This window comes from Epinephelus moara, chromosome 19, assembly GCF_006386435.1.
Source record: "Epinephelus moara isolate mb chromosome 19, YSFRI_EMoa_1.0, whole genome shotgun sequence".
Lineage (NCBI taxonomy): Eukaryota > Metazoa > Chordata > Actinopteri > Perciformes > Serranidae > Epinephelus > Epinephelus moara.
Genome location: NC_065524.1, coordinates 26,597,259 through 26,617,546, shown reverse-complemented (window position 1 = coordinate 26,617,546; position 20,288 = coordinate 26,597,259). Strand labels below are relative to the sequence as shown.

Below are 20,288 nucleotides of genomic sequence, written 5' to 3'. Positions count from 1 at the left end.
AGCTCATATCAGCCCGCATCTAGAAATGTCTTCTTCCTTTTTCCATACCCCCAACCCCCCAGAGAACTGTGTGATAGCACTGGACCACTAATGATGTTTCTGTTCTCGTGGCCTTGAGAAAAGTCATGATGCAACACACTGTGTCGCTGGCACAGCGCCTGAACCATCATGATCATTCTGCTCATGCACTACTCTATATGGTGTTGTGTTTCCATTATTCTGGATGTCAACCGCAAGAAAACACCAACATTCTCCATATCAATAAACACCAAACAAACTATGATTTAAATCTATGTCCTAATTCAACATAATCAATCAAAGACCACTGCACTCCACTACTTGACAGTCATTGACGCCAAGAATCAGCGTCCTTCATGGTGACCTGTTAGAAACACTTTGGCTCCCGTCCAGTCTAAACCCAGCCAGCAGACACTCTCCACCAGCTCTCTGCCATCACAGCGTCTCACCTCAATAATGTCTCTGAAGTAAACTCCCTGCACTTGTTCTGCCACACTGCTGCTTTAGGCCTACATATCATATGGTGTCAACATTAATCATAGTGTGTATTGTTTACAAGTGGTGCCCTGCAGGAACGAAATGTCTTGAATGCTAAGAAGGTAATATACATTAGGCAAGATCATGGTGGTCTTTCCTTAAAAGTGCCTTCATACATCTTTAAATTGATCTATTTTACTACTTTTTCTTCTTCTTTTGTCTTTGTGTAAATATACAGCATATTGGAACTTTGTTTTTGTATAGCCTAAACTAAGTAGTGAAGGGGTTGCCTAACTACACCTACTAAGCTTCAGCCTACACTTTCTCAGTCAATCTATTTCTATTTCTTTTACTTTTTGTTTGTTATCTGATTTATTCCTTTTCATGTGCATTCCTTCAGAAAAATTCTTTATAACGACCAAAATAAGTACTAGGAGTACTTCTCAATCTTCTTCCAATGTTTTACCAAAACTGTTTGCTGGGGAAGGTTTTTAAAGAAGTTTCAAAAGACAACAAAGAAAAATGCCATTTCTATTATTTCAATGTACTGTTAAACATATATCAAGGAGTGAGAACTAGAGGGCCGTGAATTACATTTGACCAACTTCACAAAACAACCAAAACAAAAAAATGACCACGCTTTGTCCAAACTACGTGTATTGATTTTAACTTATGAACAATATTTTGACATTTAATGAAAATACTTTTTCATTAAATGTTAAATTTTTAGGTAAATGGGTGCACTTGCGCCCTTTTGGGCCCCAAACAGTTCAACGTGTCCAGTGTTAAGTCTTTTGGTTTTCAATTAATAACTCTGGATTGGTTGAGAATTGACATGTACCCTTTTGGCTGAAGGAAGAGCTAATCAAGGGCTTTTATTTGATTTATATAAATCCATGTTTGCCCATTATGTCACTTACTCCCTTCTGGATATATACATATATCAGTGTAGCTTTTTTTGAAGAGCTTCTTCATAAAATAAGATCTTTTACAACCAGTCTAATCGTTCAATCGCTATATTTACACTCAAATGGATTTTCAATGCGCTTGTAAGACTCAGCAGAACTGACAGTGGTGCTGGATTTCTTAATTTTTATTTTTATTTAGGTGCATTGTATATTTTCGGCTTTACCTATCGTTATTTAATTTCTTTGTCATTTATTTCTATATCATTTTATTTTATCTTATTGTATTTTTAACCTCTCTGGTAGAGCACTTGAGTCATTTTTTTATTATAAAAGTGCACTATGAATTAATATATTTGACTTTCTGCATCACTTTAAATCACTGGTTCCCAACCTGGGGCTCCTGACCCCTATTAGGGGTTGCCAAAGCCTCACAAGGGGGTCAGGAGCCCTTCTTTATTTTAGGGGTATAGGAAATCTTTTTCAGAAAATAAACAGTAAGCCTTTATCTCAGCATTTAAGTGATTTCCTTTAAGAAATCTAAGTGGAATTGATACTTTTCAAGTTTAGATTACCATTTAAGATATAAACCTAAAATTAAAAACAACAACAACAACAACAACAACAAAAAATAATACAGACAGAAATAAAAATTAAAAAAAATAAATAAAAATGTCCTAAAAGTATCAGGAAAACTCATCTCACACGCAACATTCACAGGAAATAATCAGATCAGAAACTCTGAGGCTAAAAGAGAATAATTTAATAACAATAATTATTTAAAAAACTATTAATCGCTCACTTCCTGCAGTTCCTTCAACTTCCTGCAGTTATTGCTTTTACTACTTGGGTTAATTGTACAGTTTGTCAGTTGTTTTGTACTGTTATTGTTATGCATTAAAGATAATATGAAATATATCCATGAAATATGTCACTTTACTCAATAACAGAAAAGAGGTCCCTTAAGGAAAAAGGTTGAGCACCACTACTTTAAATGACAGCCATGCAGCTTCATCATCAATTATTCAAGTCAAAGTCTCTCCACATATTATAATATCGGTGCAGCCTGTGTGTCTGTGTGCACGTCTGCACGCTGGTGCACATGTTTTTTACATAACTGGCATGTGTGAGCCACGCTGTGTCGAGCACGTCTGTGTGACCCGCGACTCTCGCGCTTTGTTGAGAGTCACTAAATGCCTGACCGCTCTAAACCTCTGACATGGAAGTACACAAGTCACACTGCTGTGAACGGGCAGCAAGCATGACAACTGCTCAGTGATTTACACCATCAAACATTCTGAAAGTCGGGTCATAAACTAAGACCAGGCTGCAAACATCAACAACTCTCACTTTAGAAACAGATACATTACATCTGTAAATATATGAAGCTCTAACAGCGTTTTGTGTGTCTTTCCAAAGGTTACCAGATTTTAAATATCACACAGTGCTCTTTGCCTCTTCTTCTGCCTGAGCTTAAGTGCCAACAGATTAAATAGTCTTCATCCATAAGTCACTATTCACTGCTCTCGCCAGTTTATCCCTTAATGCCTGCAGTGAAAACCAGTGACCAACATGTCCAAGCCTCCATCCACATCCCATCTCTGACCAACATGAGGGATCTTGAAGTCTCTCTGAATGAAGCATTACACAGGACGGGGCAAGAGATTAGTAAGAGAAATATCATTAAGCCTCCACAGATCAGAGGTTCAAAGAAAATGGGGCCATTAAAGACTAGGTTAAGCCTGAAGGAAAGCATTAATCTAATGTTAGATAGAAGGGAGAGGATGAGAGAGACACAGAGAGAGGAATATGACACACCAGTGATCGCTGGAAAAGCTGAGAGTTTAGCATTCCCAATTACAGTCTCACAAAGTTAAAAATGCAGCTAATTTCCGGGTAAGTCGCTGTAAAATGACAATTAACCATCTGAGTTCTAATTAAAAATGCCCTCTGGTCACTGATGGGTGTCTGCAGATGCTCCTTAAAAGGGAGAAGAAAGAAAATACCAGTGGAGCTTTGGTATTACCAGCAGAAGGGCTGTAACATGTAGGTTTAATTAGATTACTGCACCTGTTTTTCTTATTGTAAAGAGTCAGACTTTAAAATCAAAATCTTTGATGATGAACAACTCATTAAAGCTCAAACTACAAACACTGTAAAAAAGCCAAATTGCTATTTTACGACGTTGATGTTTGGAAGTTTAAAACATCCCCTAAATTGTTTTTTTAAAGACTAGCAACCCCGATGTGTACCATGTGGGACATTTGCAGAATAAATATTTTATTCGTTTTTTTGTTGTTGTTTTTTTAAAGATATTTTTGGGGCATGTTTTGCCTCTAATGGACAGGACAGCCAAGTGTGAAAGGGGGAGAGAGAGAGGGGATGACATGCAGCAAAGGGCCACAGGCTGGACCCGAACCCGGGCCGCTGCAGCAACAGCCCCACACATGGGGCGCCCGCTCCACCCACCAAGCCACCAACACCCCTGAAGACTCTCTTTGACCACTGTGACACTAACACACTAACTTCTGTTGTAGTTGCTTTCACAATATTACCGGTTGCCAATTAATGAATCTTATTTTCTAGCTTGAAGACAGACTCAAGTTGTATCACATTTTAATACCACATACTCATATGAAAGGAGGTCTATACAACTATAGAGCATATTGAGAGTCTAAGCCGAGATTGTGTGCACATGGTTCTCAACATGGAGGTGGCTGAGCCAGTGGCGATTAGCTAGCATTTGGGTTACACACACTGGAACTCACATACACTCGCATGCCACAACATCAGATAGATTATAACACACAGAGAGATAGTGTGACTTACTGTGCGTTCCAATACCCATACTACCATACTATATAGTATGCTAGGAGAGGATTAGTATGTCCTAATGGATAGTATATCAAATGCAGTGTGCCAAAAATACCAGGATATTCAACTACATCCGGTCGGATTTTGCAGTATGCAAGCCAGCATGCTTCTCTAGCTATTCTGACCCAGCGAAGTATATGTCACATCGACTGTCAGGAGTCCTGATGATGGATAACTGCGCATTCAGGTGACTGATGACCAGCCGATTAGTAATAACAGGAATAAAACTGTTTAATTGAATAAAATAATAATCATAAATATAGCCAAAAACAAAAGGACATAAGTAGCTATTAAATGACAATGACAGAGAGATGTTGGTCGGGTTGACCTCCGTCTCCAGCGAGCTCAGTGAATGGCATTTTGTTTCATCTCCATGGTAACATATGTATGAGTAAGAGGGTCAAAGTTCAGGGCTTAACATTATGAGGAAGTAGTATGGCCCAATTGTTTGCATACTGCATGCAACAGTACGTACTTTTTAACGGCAGCTCCAGCACAAACTAAAAGTAAAAAGAAAAAGTATGTGATTCGGAACAAACTGTTTCCTACTATATGAATGCTCCAGATGGCACATACAGAGGTACATATTGAACTGGTGGTAGGGCGGGACTTTAGCGGGTGGCTCGTTCCGCCCAATGAAAGGCTGATCTATGCAGCGAACTTCCGCCCACTCAGACTAATACATTCATTACTTGCATATTAACCGCAAAATACAATTTAATAGACAGTGCAAATAATAACACAAGTGGTTTTTAGTGTGTAATTGGGACGAAGTATCTGTCATGATCTCCAGTAGAGGCTGTGCAGTCTGGTTTTTGGGTGATTCATGTTGTTCATTCTAGACATGGAGATTCATGATGTTTTGGAGCTGCAGAGCGTTTGTTTTCATTTGTGCTGAATCTGTACTTGGCACTTCTCCTCCTCATGACATCAACGCACTGATAGCCGAGATGGATAGAGGATATTTAGATGTATAAAGACTGATATCCCCGGGCCGCCAGACTGCGATGATGTCAGCTGGCACTGGAGCATGTAACAAAACAGACACTCATGTGGCACTTTGCACTGCCCACATGTATGAGAGGGGATGCGTCAGTACATACATGTCTGCGCACACTTTAGGACAGTGTTCACTTAAAACACATGCAGGAAAAAAACATGTACACACAAAAACAAACAACACAGGCCGTGTTGATGTCATTGCTGTAGGCTGTGGGTGAACTGAGCGAGATTAGAAGAGGAGAGCCAGACCAGCAGCAGCTGTATTGTTTCACTTTATCCCTCCTGACAGCACAAAACACACAGAGCTCCACAGCTCTACTAGCACAAAGCCAGGGGCATCTAGTGTTCGCACCACAACACCCACTGGTGCCAAAGCTCCTCACCCCACCAACCAACTACATCCACATCCACATCTCTCATATCTAAACCGTCAAACTTCTCAAATCCCCTTTCCTGAACAGCTCCTCCTGATTTCTTGCTTTCCCTCAAGGCTAAATATAGAAGCGCTGTTGATGAATCAATGCCCCCATTTCACTGTCACCGGAAAATCATTATTAAGGCTTTAAGAGGTATGGATGAGAAGCTTGTTATTGGCAACACAATGAATGATAATCTATAAGCGGAGTTACATTTTAGAGCCTCCTCTCATTTTAAATGTACAAGATGTGCTATCAGAATCGGCTTTTTTGGCCATGTACTTGTGCACATATGAGGAAATTTAGTCTGGCGTAAAGCAAAAAACAAGGACAACAAAGCTGAACAATATGAGCATAAACTACTAGAAACATTTTACTACTATATATGTACAGATATAAATAGTGAAATGGTGACAAATGCAAAGGCTGCTGGAACAAATCTAGACTGATAAATGTAACAGGCTGCTTAAATACATGACGGTACAGTGTATACACAACATGCTTGGCTTATGTGCGACAGCGTGAATTTAAACTATAAAACAATACTATTTCCCAGTGTGGTGGGTGCTTGGGTGCAATGCATGAACATGTTCCTCACAGCTGACTGTAAATATCATGTGCTGTCACTCTGAAAGCATTCCTCTATTGTAGCAGTGTTGCTGATGGAAAGCACCACAAATTTCAGGAGCGCTGCAAAAAGGAGACAAGTGGTTCAATGTGTCATGCCCTCTAACGGCCACTAGGAGAAATGACTGTGAGAGACAGAGTGAGTAAATGAATGGAGCTGCTTGAAGATACTGGTGAGTGAACTCCTTACAGCACTAGAACAACCCCTCTTTATCACACAACATGATTTTACATTAAGTTAATTTGTTAACAGGTTCAGGAGCAGGGCCACGCCTCAACCACACCTCTAATTATCTGCCAAGCCGACTTATACCTGGTCAAACCTTCCTGCTTCTGTTTGTCTCAGATTTCTAAATGAGAAGATTGACATACATGAAGCTCAACCTAGGAGACACTTAGCTTAGCTTAGCTTAGCTTAGCTTAGCATAAAGACTGAAAACAGAGGGAAATAGCTCATATGTTTGTTACATTTGTATTTGAGAACGCAAATAAAATTTGCAGGTGTATGGGCACATAACTTTTTAGACACCAAACTCCCTTATAAGCGCTGGAAAACTCACACACCTGCACACTATTATCCTGCACACAAACACACACGTTACATCTGACTGCAGCAGATCAGCTTTCCATGTTCGTACACACACAAACGCCCATGCAGCCATGATGAATGATACAGGACCAGTTCATTCTAGTGGTTTGCTGCACCACTGAACTCACAACATCAATCTCTGAGACCAGCCTGTACCCCCTCTCCCAAGATAACAGCAAATCACACACTAATCCAAGTATTCAGAGTATAAAATGCGAGAATAAAACCTTTACTCACTTGTGCTAGGAAGACAACACCCTCTTCCACAGCCATGTTCACTTTCCCTCACTCCTTCTTCCTCTCCTCTGTATGTAGAGGAGTGAAACTTGAGCTCAGAGTGGCCGAGCAGTCAAGCAGCCAACCAGTCATCTACTCAGTCAGTCAGTCAGTTAGCTCTGTCCTTATCCTAACCTCGTGGACATCCATCCCACTCCAGAGGAAAGAGCAAGGTGCCATTGGCTCAGGCAACAAGTCAAAAAAAAAAAATCAAAGCACACCAACAAATGCGAGCACTGCAGGTAGCAGATACAACAGTTCCTTCCGCTGTCTGGTCGATGCCCTACACATCAGAAAGAGGGATGCTGGGAGGAAGAAGTGGAAGGGAGGGGAGGATGAGGATGAAGGGTGGAGAGGCAAGGAGAGGAGAAGGGGTCTCTGTAACTCTTCAGTGGTGAGTAAACAAAGCGTCTTGCAGTCTTTCACGCTGCAGAGAGGACACATAACAAATCCCCTCTGCTGCCTCGCTCTCCCGCCCTGTCCCCTCTCTATCTCTCTTTAAAAAAAAAAATGTCAACAAGAGTAAATTCCCGCCGCCTCGCAGAAGCCGGCCCCTGCCCCAGAAAGCACCTTCGAGCGGGGAGGGTGCAGGAGGAGCACCCTGACTTACCATAATAGCTGAGGCTTCTCCCTCCCTCTCTGCCTCCTTCCTTTTCTTCCTCACCTTCATTTACTCTGAAGGGGGGTGGTGGCGGCGGTGTTGGCAGTGGTGGTGGGGGGTGTCAGTGTGATCTTGATATCCAAGGTTGGGGAGGCGAGCAGGGAGAGGGGCCTAACCGAAAATAGCAGCTGAAACAAATACTTTAGCTAAAATGACTGGACTGTGATATGTCAACCCCCCCTCCTCATCCCTCTTGTTATCCCACCCACTATCCCGCTCTCCCTCCCACTCATTCTCTCTGGTTCACTCTCCCTTCCTCCCTCAGTCTCTACCAGCAGCTCTTTATTGTCATCCTGCTTATCAGCTTTTTTCCCCCTAACAAAGACCAGCGTGACTGCGTGGGGTGTGAGAGTAAGTCAAGCCTCAGCTTGCTCTACCTGGTTGCATGAAATCAACCAGCGGGATCTCAAAGCATGGCAGCTAACGGTAGTGTGTCTACTAGGGGGGGGTTACGAATCCAATAACAGCAGAATAACAATAACACCAGACGCTATTTTGGGGCGAGTGCATGGTAAAGGGGGGGCCACCCCTAACAGTCAATGGGGACACTTTAACAGAGGATTAGGGGCTTTTCCTTTGGTATTAGGGACACCCTCTGTCCTCCTACCTCTCACCCCTCGGCAGACACGCCCCACTGCAGTCAGCTGAGTGGGAGCTGGGGAGGAGAAGCCCACCCCCACTGATTTCTCCTCAAATCCTGCTCATAGCTGAGCCCCAGCACAGCAAGGCAGCAGCCAAGTGTACTCGCTGCTCTCCTGGAGAATGCACATGGATCTGATCACTATCTGTGATCTAAGATAGCCCAGGTTAAGCGTAACATGAAGCGTAACTACCGCGTCCATGTTATATGTTTGATCTTGGGTTATTACACCTGTGGGTGGATCTGATTATCTTGTCTTGGAAAACCACCCACAGCGGCATAGTGTTCTCAGACTGTTTTACCTTTAGGGAAGCTAAACTGTTTTCCACAATAGATCAACGCCTATCACAATTTATCCCACCCTGGGGATTAGGACCACCCAAAGAGGTCACAAAATCAATGGCCATGAGATGAGTGATTTGGCAGAAAAGAATAAAAAGTTTTCCCTAACTGATAGAGAAATTGTTTAAATCAAACCATCTGAGAACGGGAACTGCCCATTGGTCCGACATCCCATTGTTCCGACCATATTAAACCCATTTTTACGAAGTCCGTTCTGAAATCATCATGATGCCCTATGGTTAAGGTCTGGTTAGGTTTAGGCACAAAAACTACTTGGTTAGGGTCAGGAAAAGATCATGGTGTGGGTTAAAATGAAAAAGAAAGTGACAAACACATAAGCCGTGAGCCTGCTCCGCCTCAAGCCTTTCCCAGCTGACCCAGTGCCAGTCGCGGCACACCATACGCCTGCCGCGAGCCGTTCAGCACCGCGGACAGTCAGACTAATGGGATGTCGAACCAATGGGCTGTCGGACCAATGACATGGACCCCTGAGAACTCATAGATGAAAGGAATAGTTTGACATTTAGCAAAATACATTACTTCCTTTGTTGCCGAGAGTTAGATGAGAAGATTGATATCATACAAGACTGACATCCGTACAAAAACTATAAAAACAAAGTTGCCTGGCAACCCGTAAAATCTTCCAGCAATGACTGCACCTGGCCAAGAAATTGTCCTGCGTATAACTGCCCAGAAAACCTGAGGTCTCATTTACAGACATTGCGTACGCACAAAACAAGGCCTGAAAGAGGCGTACGCTACTTCCCTCGGAATAGTTGGGATCTATAAAAACAGATTTGATGGGAGAAACTTTGACCCATGCTTACAAACATTTTGGAGATTTTGTACGTACGTACATTTTTAGTGTGGAACCTAAGCACTGTTTTATAAATGAGACCCCTGCTAGACTTCAGTTTTGACATGGATTACAATCTCGGGACCCATCGGCTATTGGTCTGACGATGATATAACCTCGGCAGGCAACAGCCAATATTTCAGGGGTTTTGGTGCAGCCACAAATATCTGGGCCAAGACTTCCTCTTCTGTGTGCTGGTCATTTCAGCTGTGTACCAGGGTTTGTTTAAAGCGGACCAAATAGTGACTAGTGTGAATGCGTCCTTAAATGTGATACTACTCAGACCACAAACAGAAACCGGAACACTTCTCGTGTCAGAACTTGTCCTGTTGCATGCAGATTTTGCACAAAAATGCAGATACATATTTATAGAGATGATGAAATGAGATAAAACACATAGTGAGCTTTAGTGGTGCTGGTAGGTGGATTTACAGAGTCAGGCAGACTGTTTTCCCCTGTTTCCAGTCTTTATGCTAAGCTAAACTAACAAACTGCTGACTGTAGCTTTTATCTAAGTCAAAGCAAATAGATTAGATCTTGCCTTATAAGCATAGGGAATAAATGATGAGTAATATGTGGTTATGGACGGTTAGACTAAACTAAAACACTCAAGAAAAGATCATGATCATGTCTAAAAAAAAAAAAAAAAGCTGACCACTGGTCTGTGTCTGGATGCAAACTTTGGCCACTGGCACAAACGTCAGACCCATAAAATTGGAAAATTTGTCAATAAAAGCATAATTTGAGCGTACTCAGCTAAACAGAATTGATGGCTATCAGTGGAAAAGCTGCTCTCAACAGCTGTGGGCATTAACTTCCAGCATGGAAAATCCCTGGGACACACCGCTATGTGGTCACTCTTTCCCTCCGCCTGCAGTATTTTGATAATAAATGATAAACACAGTCCATCAGTATCACACCCATATACTGTACGTGTTATATATAGCTGTTGTTCTGGTAGTGTTGCCTGTAACATCATATACACACAGACGTACGGCACAGTCAGTCACATGCAGTCATCCCTCCCTCAGCCACTGCTTTCACATTCTGTCCCTACTCCAGAGGAATGGCACCACTGCATCATGGGTACTTTCCTGTGCTATCAACTTTCAGACGAGAGATAAAGAGCGTCAGAGACAGTCAGTGAGGGTCAGAGACAATCAGAAGGAGAGGCAGAGAGTGGTGTACGTGAGAGCTGACACAGGAGTGACAGATGCTCTGGACCAGAAGAGTTGAACATGTGATTGGTGGATCACAGGCCCTTTCACGCTTACACTGCAGCGAGCAGCCCTCCTTGGAAACGACAGGGTTACCATGGCTACAGGGGGAGGTTACAGCAAAAGAGGAAGGGAGTAAAGCCTACTTATGGAAAATTATCTCTTTTGACTGACACAGTTGTGCTCGCACACACTCAGCACCTCAGTCATTCTTATGTTAGCGTCTGCCAACAATCACACACTTACGTCATCAGAGAGATATTTTACTGGTGTTATTTTACATCGTATTTATGCATTTGCACAGTTGTGTATTAGAGCACTGAAATCACATTATTAGCAAGAAGTAAAAAAAAAAAAAAAAAAAAAAAAAAAAAAGGACAGAGAGGTCATTGTGAGTAAAACCCTTAAGCACATATTTGTGTATATATGTATGCAGATACATCTATGTTCTTCAATGTTTGCCATAAACTATTCAACTTTCTGTTTCTCACAGAAGACTACAGTTGTTTTTTGTAGTTTGTTTTTTCATTTTTTTCTGTGATTATTTTCCTTTTTTCTTTTCATTTTTTTCAGTTTATTCATTATTAAAAATCTGATCTGAAGCTGGATGAACTAGCCTACTTGTTAAATGTCCTGGAAAATGTACCTAATGTACAATAAATACAATAAAAGGTAGCCAAAATCACTTTTTATTTTTCTATTTTATTATCCTCCTTTTTTCCTTCATTTTTTTCCATTTTATTTTATTTTATTGTTATTATTTTACACAACATAAACTAGCACAATTTATTAATTATCTAAATCTCTATCTGATTATCTATCTATTATCTATCTGATCTGAAGATAGATGTCCTGCAAAATGTATATAATGTACATAATGTACAATAAAGACAATAACAGGTAACCAAAGTCACTTTTTTTCTTCTTTTTCTTATTATTTTTCTCTTTTTTTCCCCCCTTTTTTTATCGATTTATTATTTAAAATCTGATCTGAAGCTGGATGTACTACTTGTAATATGTCCTGGAAAAACAATTAATGGTGGTCAAGGTCACCTTTGAATTTTGTTTCTGTTTCCATCTTTTCTTATTTTCCTTTTTTCCAGTTTATTTTCTTTTTTTATTTTCTTTTTTTTAATCAAGACAAATAGCATACACAATATATAGCAACATAATTTATTAATTATTTAAAATCTGATCTGAAGATAGACATGCTACCTCTTAAATGTCCTGGAAAATGTATATAATGTACAAAATGCACAACAAAGACAATAACAGGTAACCAAAGTCACCTTTTTTCTTCTTTTTCTTATTATATTTATTATTAAAAATCTGATCTGAAGCTGGACATACTACTTGTTTTAAGTCTTGTGTACAAAATGTACAATAAATACAATCAAGACAATAAGAAGTGACTATAGTCGTATTTTTATTTTGTTTTTCTTTCTTTCTTTTATTGTCTTCATTTTTTCTTTATTTTTTTTTCAGTTTATTTTATTTGAGCGACAAATAACATACACAACAAATAGCAACACAGTTTATTAATTATTTAAAATCAGAACTGAAGCTAGATGTGCTACTTGCTATATATCCTGGAAAATGTATATAATGTACATAATGTACAATAAAGACAATAAAAGGTAACCACTTTTTTTTTTAACTTCTTTTTGTTATTATTTTTCTCTTTTTTTCTTTTCTTTGTGGATTAATTATTTAAAATCAGAACTGAAGCTTTTCATCTGTTTGGAAACTCAATAAATTAGTCATCATACAATATTAATACAGACCATTTCTGGAAATTCAATTGAGAAGCCATTTACAGATAAAACTGCCAGATGGGAATTAGGAACAGGCGATACTGACAGTAATCATTATTGGTGACTATCGCTAATCAAATAAGTAGAATCATTTACTCATTCATTTAATAACGCTAAAACACACTACAACCATGAAAACCTGGCAGAAAGACAACATATATTCTTATATCAAAATATGAAAATCCAAGACAATATTTGCTCTTATACTGCAATGTATACATCTATTTTCCACCAAGAGCTTCTCAGTACTGACTATTTTTAACTATGATCAATGCACTCAAATTATACTGCAGAGTACCACATTAAAAACACTGTAATATTTCTTGGAAGTCGTGCTTTGTTCCAGAACTGTATTATGCTGATGACATCCAGCCCTAAAAAATCAGATATGCTTATATATTCAAAGGGAATAGAGATAGCTCTGGGCAAATCCCATCGTATCCCGGCTGGCTTTCCTCTCCTGGAATCACAAACACACTCAGCCATCTCAGAGGAGCCGTAAAATATCACACGAGCCCCCGTACTGGGGAGTATCCTCAATATTTGTCAGGGAAACATACAACACAGCAGATATTTACTGCTCCTGCTGCATGGAGCTCGCTCAAGGGCACAGCTCCCCTCTGTCACCTGGGACATGAAACCGGCGGGGGAGGGAGGGGAGACGGCGAGGAAGTGAGTGAGGGAGGGAGGGAGTGGAGAAGGCAGAGAGGAAGGGTAGAAGGGAGAGAAAGAGGATGAGAGGAGGGAGGGGTCTTGAGGAGGAAAATAGGTGAACCATTCAACTAGAGCAGCCAGTGGATCATTTAACACAACCTCCTAGTTTTAGTATGTAAAGATTCATTATTAAGTTATTACTTTATTGGAAAAGGCCCACAAATATCTATTAATAAATCCTGCAATTCTGTTTTTGTGCTTGTTCCCAGGCATGCTGAGGTGACATACATCTGTAAAATATTAATAATTTACAACCTTATTATCATATGTAGTCCCACAGTTCTCTCACTGCTGCACACGCAGCCTCCTGTCTCTCTACTGTCTGGGACCAGGAACAATAACGCTGACACTGACGTGGGGAGAACTTGAATGTCGCATTGGATTTCATCCAAATGACTCGTCAGCTGTACCGGTGAAATCTACACACTAGTGCACCGCGCTCGATCAATAGCTGTCCCGCCAAGAAGTCACCCTAAAACGGGCTCCAGGAGAGCAGAGGTGAGAGGGTGGAATACATACAGAGGAGGGGCTGAGAGGAGAGACTGTAAAAGAGGGGCAGAAAAGTCCCTCATGTCAGAAACAGAAAAGAGAGGAAGACACATAGATGGCGACAGAGGCATGGAGTTAGAACACAGAGGGACAGGGCTCAGGGCCAAGAAGTGACAAGGGACCAAAGAAAACTAAACAACATACCAGAGTTTAGTTAAATCTGGCACAAAGTCACAGACGTCAAACTCCTCCTCCCTCTTCTTCCTCCTCCTCCTCCTCCTCCTCCTCCTCCTCCTCCTCCTCTCAACCTCTGCTCTTTCTCCTCTAGCCTCCGTTTGACCCGCAGCCGACTCTGTTCAACAGTCAAACACTGGACTCTGGTGGACAGTCTCCTGCATGACAACTGTGTGAAGCATCACAGGTATCTCTCTGACATTTTATTCAAGTGCCTAAATCTTGTTTTAGCATGACAAAAATTAAAAACAGAACTTTTGAAAAGGCTTGTATATGTTTTTGCGTGCTTAGATCTGAGGAAAGTGTAGATCTTTAAGGTTAACTTGGACTTTATGCTATATTTTTAGGTTCAAATTTGACTTCATGCTCATTTGATGCAAGTCTCTTTATCCTTTTATCTTTTATTTGCCATTTTGTAAGTTTGAATGTTTGTCTAAATCAATGGTTCCCAGCTGGTGGGTCTCTGGTCCATTCTGAATGGACGGCAAGTGACTCACAAACCTGTCACGTTTGTATAAAACACACTTTATTTTGAAGTACGGTGAATTTCCGGCACAGAGCTTTTATTTCTAAGTGCAGTTTCCTGCTGTAGAGTTAGAGTCTAACAGACAGCTACTTGACAGAGACAGCAAACTAACTCAACAACATGGCCAAACACAAGTATGACACTGAAATATTAAACTGTGTGGACCTTGAACTAATGACTAAGGAGAAATCTGGACCCCGTGGCTGGACCAGTTGGGAACCACTAGTCTAAATATTATTCCTTTTATTAGCCTGTGTATGAAAGAGATTGAACTGCTCTCATTGGAGACGCCGTAATAAATAAAAGATAAATGAAAAAGATGCATTCCCATTATATTATACTTATTGTGATCATTAAACCTGCAGTAACAGGTCAAACTTAGCAATCAGTTGCCTATTTACATTTCAGCAGATACAGAAAACATTATCATTCATTTGTAGTCACATTTCTGTCCACCTGATGAATGTAAGCCCAATACTCACTCTCCTATAGCTGTTATTTTGGTCTCTATAAAAACAGAAATATCTGTCTCTTTAGCCGTTAAATGCTCCACTGTTTTCCCCAGCTGTGTCCGTTTGTCACTTGGTGTTGAGCAGGTAGTGCACAGTGGAGTTTTAAAGCTTTTTCTCCCAAAAAAAAGCTGGCTGCTGTGGCAGAAAAGAACACTATGTGAGTGGTGAATGGAGACAGTTAAATTGTGGGCTGTAAAACCAAAACACTGAGCTGAAAGACGCTAAAAGGCACAGTACATCTGAGAGGAGCTGCAGAGTCGGTATATTATTAAACACAGTCATTCAAACCATTGCTGTTATCATCACTTCATGAATGAATGAGTTCCCATGCACTCAGTCTAGAACTTAACACAGTTTAAACATGTCTTTTACCAAACAGACCTCCAGGTTACACCTAGCCTTTGTCTCATTTCAATAATCCACAGTTCACATTGCTGAGAAGTGAAGCCATCTCAAGGTAATGACTCAGAGGAAGTCAATAAACCGTCTTAAAACACCTTTGTGTCAAAAAAAAAAAAAAAATCTCTACAGGGACATTTTCTTATGAGTGACTTTCCACTCTTTGTGATACAGTAATGGGACATAAAAATGCAAATGACTAACCAGTAGATGGACTGAAATGACTATTCCCAATAATAAGAGTCAATCTTGTGTGAACAGCAGGTAGTATACACGAGCGGCGGGAGCTGAAATTGAGATGAGTTGTACTGTAAGTGTGTGTGTGGCTACACAGAGGAGAGAGAGACAGGTGCCTGTGACACATACATTTATGAATTTCAATAAGTGTGTGGGAAAGATGTGACAGAGAAACAGGTCAGTCCATCAGAAAATAGGAAACAGGCTTATGGTAGAAACAATGATATCACCAAGAATCCTAACTGCAAACCTCCGTAACTACTGTGGTCCCCTGCTTTCCCCTCTTCCGCGTTAATGGAGGCATGTCCGCTCAAAATACTACTGAATGACAGCCCAGTGGCGAGAAGGATATCTTGGCATTGTACGTTTATGAAAACCACAAATACGTGAAGATTTGTACGTTTTATATGTATCCTATCAACATTTCTGAAGTGATGTAGCGTATGAGAGGACGTTGTCATCAGGAGGTGGATGGAATGGTGCAGACAATTGTTCAAGACCAGCAAACAACAAACCTGGTTGCTTTTTAGCAAGTCAACGCTGTGTTTCCATCTGCTTTTTAGCAACCAAATATGGGTGTTCTTTAGGGAACTGTCAATGTTTCTTGGTGCCAAAAAAGCTGTTGTTTCTTACCAAGACATCGCTGATTCTTTAGCCATGATTGTGGCACCAAAACCAGGTTTTATAAGACAAAAAATGATCTTTTCCCCAGATAACCAAGTGTGTTTTATTTGCCGAAACCCAACGACAAGTTAACCACAGCACTGTTGAAATACAAAGTCTCAGTGTGTCCGCTACTTAGCAAACGTGCAAATGTAAACCCCCAGAAATAAAAGAACGGGTCAAAAATGTCACAAAATCTGACGAATCCATGCTGACTAGGATGACTAACCGTGCTCAAGGACCAATCTGGAGGGATTTTTGGAATTATTTTGCAGTCATTTTTTAACAGTCATGTACCAACCTAAAAACCCAAAATCAATAAAAATTTGAATTATAAGAAAATAACACACAAATATAAAATATACATGATTTGCAGAATCATACAATGCCAACATTTTTTAAGCAACCTGGCTGCAAATGAAGTCTCTCTGACTCATCATTACAGCCACATGCTTCCCTAGTTGCACACATGGATTGATGCTGTAATTTAGACTCAATGGCAAATCGGACTGCTATCGGATACACACATACTTTACACACACAGATACATGGCACAGGCACGCAAAAAGAACACAGATCAATTCTTTCTTCTCTCTTCTGTTTCTCAAGGTGCTGTATGAACTTGAGCAGGCTGAACTGATACGACATGATCAGTCTAATAAAACGACTGACTTTTTCCTAAATTTGTCAGTTTATAAGGGGACTGTGTCGATTTGAGCTGTAGGGTATCTGTTACAAGGACGTTAGATTTGCCACTGATCCAGACAAGGAAGAAGAACAAGAAGATGCAGCCTGCCCCAAGAAAGTACTTATTTTCGTCCTCTTGCTACCTGAAACTCTGTTCTGTGTTCTGTGCTGCTCTGGTAATGTAGCAGAGAAGAAAATGTCTCTCTAAGTCTCTTTGAAAACAGTTTGCCAAGGTGCATGATTAAACCACTTCATCAACTGTAGACATCCATTGCTCAGCTCAATTTGTTTAAATTAATTTCTGGTTGAAAAAAGTGGTAGCGATGGAGGGAAAGATGTGAAAAGGCTTTAAGAATCGCCTTCTTTCCTTTGAGGTCCTTCTGCCTCTCTCCATCAAATCTTTACCAACCTCCCTGTCTCTTCTCTCTCCCATCCGTCTCACCCTACTGCACGCATTTCGTCTCGGTCAGCGTGTCCCATTTCTCCAAGTTCCTCCCCTTTGTCTTTCCCATACCTTTTCCCTTTTCCCACAGTGCATAGCTATGACCATTCAGTACCTCCAAATTACATGTGTTCCCCATCTAGGTCTCCTCTGAGCCGAAATGTCAGACTTTTTATCTGGGTCTGCATGTGTGTAACTGACAGGGAAAAACTGTCCAAACCACCTGACATCAACAAGTAACTCTGCCTTCTACGCGTCCTATCTGTTCCACTGTGTTAGCACCACAGCTGGGCTACAGTGAGTGAAAGTGCTTTGGACAGAGCGAGAGACTGAATGTCCATCTGGCTCCCAAATTCGACAGGGCATGGTTAAATTGAAGTAAAGATGACTTTCAGACTTTAATGACTTTTGAAGGTGTCTCTCGTGATGTTTTGCCAGTTTGCCTGTCCATTTCCCTTTCCAATGCCCTGTTGGTTGGCAATTTCTGTCAGATTGACAGCGCTGTATCTACAGTAGGTGTGTGAGTTTGTGAGTGTGTACAGTGTGTGAGTGTGTAAGTGAGTGGTGATAATTATCTCCCTGCTGAGACCCCTACAGCAGACTTCTCCAGACTTTATGGAGAGGAAAAAGCCAAGTCTAAAAGCTTCTTGTCCACATTATCACTTCTTACAAAAAAACCCTTTGTCTCCAGTGAGAAGAAAAAAGATTCTGTATTCTTGTTTGCATCCAACTAATTACACCATACAAGTTTTCAAGCGATTCGCTGTCACAGACAAATTTCAAATTCATTCACTTTCTGTAACCGCTTATCCTGTTAGGGCGTTGGGCCTCAGGGCGATGGGGTGAGAGGCGGGGTACACCCTGGACAGGTCACCAGACTATCACAGGGCTGCCACATAGAGACAGACAACCATTCACACTCACATTCACACCTACGGACAATTTAGAGTCACCAAATAATTTGCATGTCTTTGGACTGTGGGAGGAAGCTGGAGTACCTGCAGAAAACCCACGCTAGCATGGGGAGAACATGCAAACTCTGCACAGAAGGACTCCCCCACCTTGGGTTCAACCCAGGAACCCTCTTGCTGTGAGGTGACAATGCTAACCACTGCACCACTGTGCTGCCAATTTCAAATGTTGGAATATAATCGTGAGAGTCTGACCTCAGTTGGTGCATGCTTGTGACCAATCTCGACCGTTTAGTGTAAGGTGGTCATAAAACTCCGTCTGAGCTGTCTTAGATCAGTCTTTTTCTCATCTTTACACATGTTTAATATCAAGTTTTTAGCCTTGGCTCATCCAAATAGTGCAGTTCAATATTAACATTGTTAAAAACTAACAGATCCTGCTCTCTCCAGCACCAAACAAAAAGCAGCAAACCTGGTAGACAGTCAACATGGAGGGGACTCTAGAGGTGCAAGAACGTGAACAAGTCTCAAACAAGAGTTCATGTTTAATTTGGTGTGTATCTGATCCACCAACCAGCACTTATTTTAGTCAGAAATCATAAATTTTGAAACTGTTGGCCTCTAATTCCCACAGTCTCCTCCTGCTTAAATAGTGCAGGTAATCAACAGAGGCTGGTAGCAGGTTGAAGAGGCAAAATTTAAGATGTAACACTGGTACGCAAATGAAGTTTATCTTTATAGATAGTTTATAGACACTGTCGACATATGACACCTTATATCTTGTGTTTCTAGAGTTTTTGCGGACACATAAGGAGTTGTTAATATGTCATATTTCTAAAAGGGAGTTTGTTGTAATGTTTTCCACCAGGAGCAGGAAGGGAAATAATCTCAATAGAAATCTAGTTGGTAGTCTTGCAAATATCAATCCGCCAAGATCCCGTCTTTGCAAAAATCTTATAGTGTGTGACTCACATTGTCTTTAGATGGCAGAGGGTGTCACACTTCAGTCTTTTAAAAGCATTTTCAAAGTCTTCTCAAAGTCTTCTGGTGTATGGTAGGCACTAAACGTCTTAAGTTTTTAAAACTTTAAAATGGAAACAAGGGAAACTATAAAAACAGTGAAAGCGTTTAATGTGGTGCACACTTGCTCATGATGCTTTTAAACCGAGAGAACCAGACAAAGCACAAAGCAGTTGCAGAAACTCCCCTGATAAATTATTAAAGCCGTGCAGTTTGACAGATAAACACATGCCTCTCTGCCAGTCAAAAACTATGTTGTAATCTTCCAACTAGAAATTCCCACAGCAAAGAGCCAGAGAACAAAACCAGGCAGTCATCATCGAATAAAGTCTGTCAGTGAAAACAAAACAAAATCTGTCGTAAATGTCATTTTCTGTAGCTTCCGCCATAACATTTTGATAGCTCATAAAGCTATCTATAAAACAGAAAACAGAGGTCTGTTATTTTGGCCTGTCGGGCGGCGCTGAATGAAGCGAAGAGTGCTGTAACTGTTTTCGCCTGATCTTTGGCAGCCAGAGAGCACCAGACGAGAGCAGACCACGAGCCATCTGTCCGCCCTGAACCCCCCCCCTCCGTCTCCACACAGCACGCACACACACACACGGGCAGATACAAACGTGCACACAAGGACCTATACTAAACACGCACACGGATGGCTCAGTAAACATGTTAAAATTAGGGGACAATATTCTAATCCGCCATGATCACCCTTTGACACCAGGCCAACGGGACCAAATGCT

The 20,288-nt window shown here is 40.9% G+C and overlaps 1 protein-coding gene across 29 annotated transcripts in view; it reads right to left on the bottom strand.

The window, feature by feature from the left end:
* Positions 1–20,288, bottom strand: part of ank3a (ankyrin 3a) — a 171,856-nt gene that overhangs the window by 83,847 nt on the left and 67,721 nt on the right. Inside the window, exon 1 of one of the 29 annotated variants that reach the window (XM_050072039.1) lies at positions 7,795–7,936. The exons of 27 other annotated variants lie outside the window; for them this stretch is intronic. In XM_050072039.1, the coding sequence (XP_049927996.1) occupies positions 7,795–7,854 (60 nt within the window). In that variant the 5' untranslated portion in view covers positions 7,855–7,936. Of the gene's footprint in view, positions 1–7,145; positions 7,676–7,794; positions 7,937–20,288 lie in introns of those variants that run through there. One more of the 29 variants, XM_050072045.1, reaches the window with a different exon arrangement.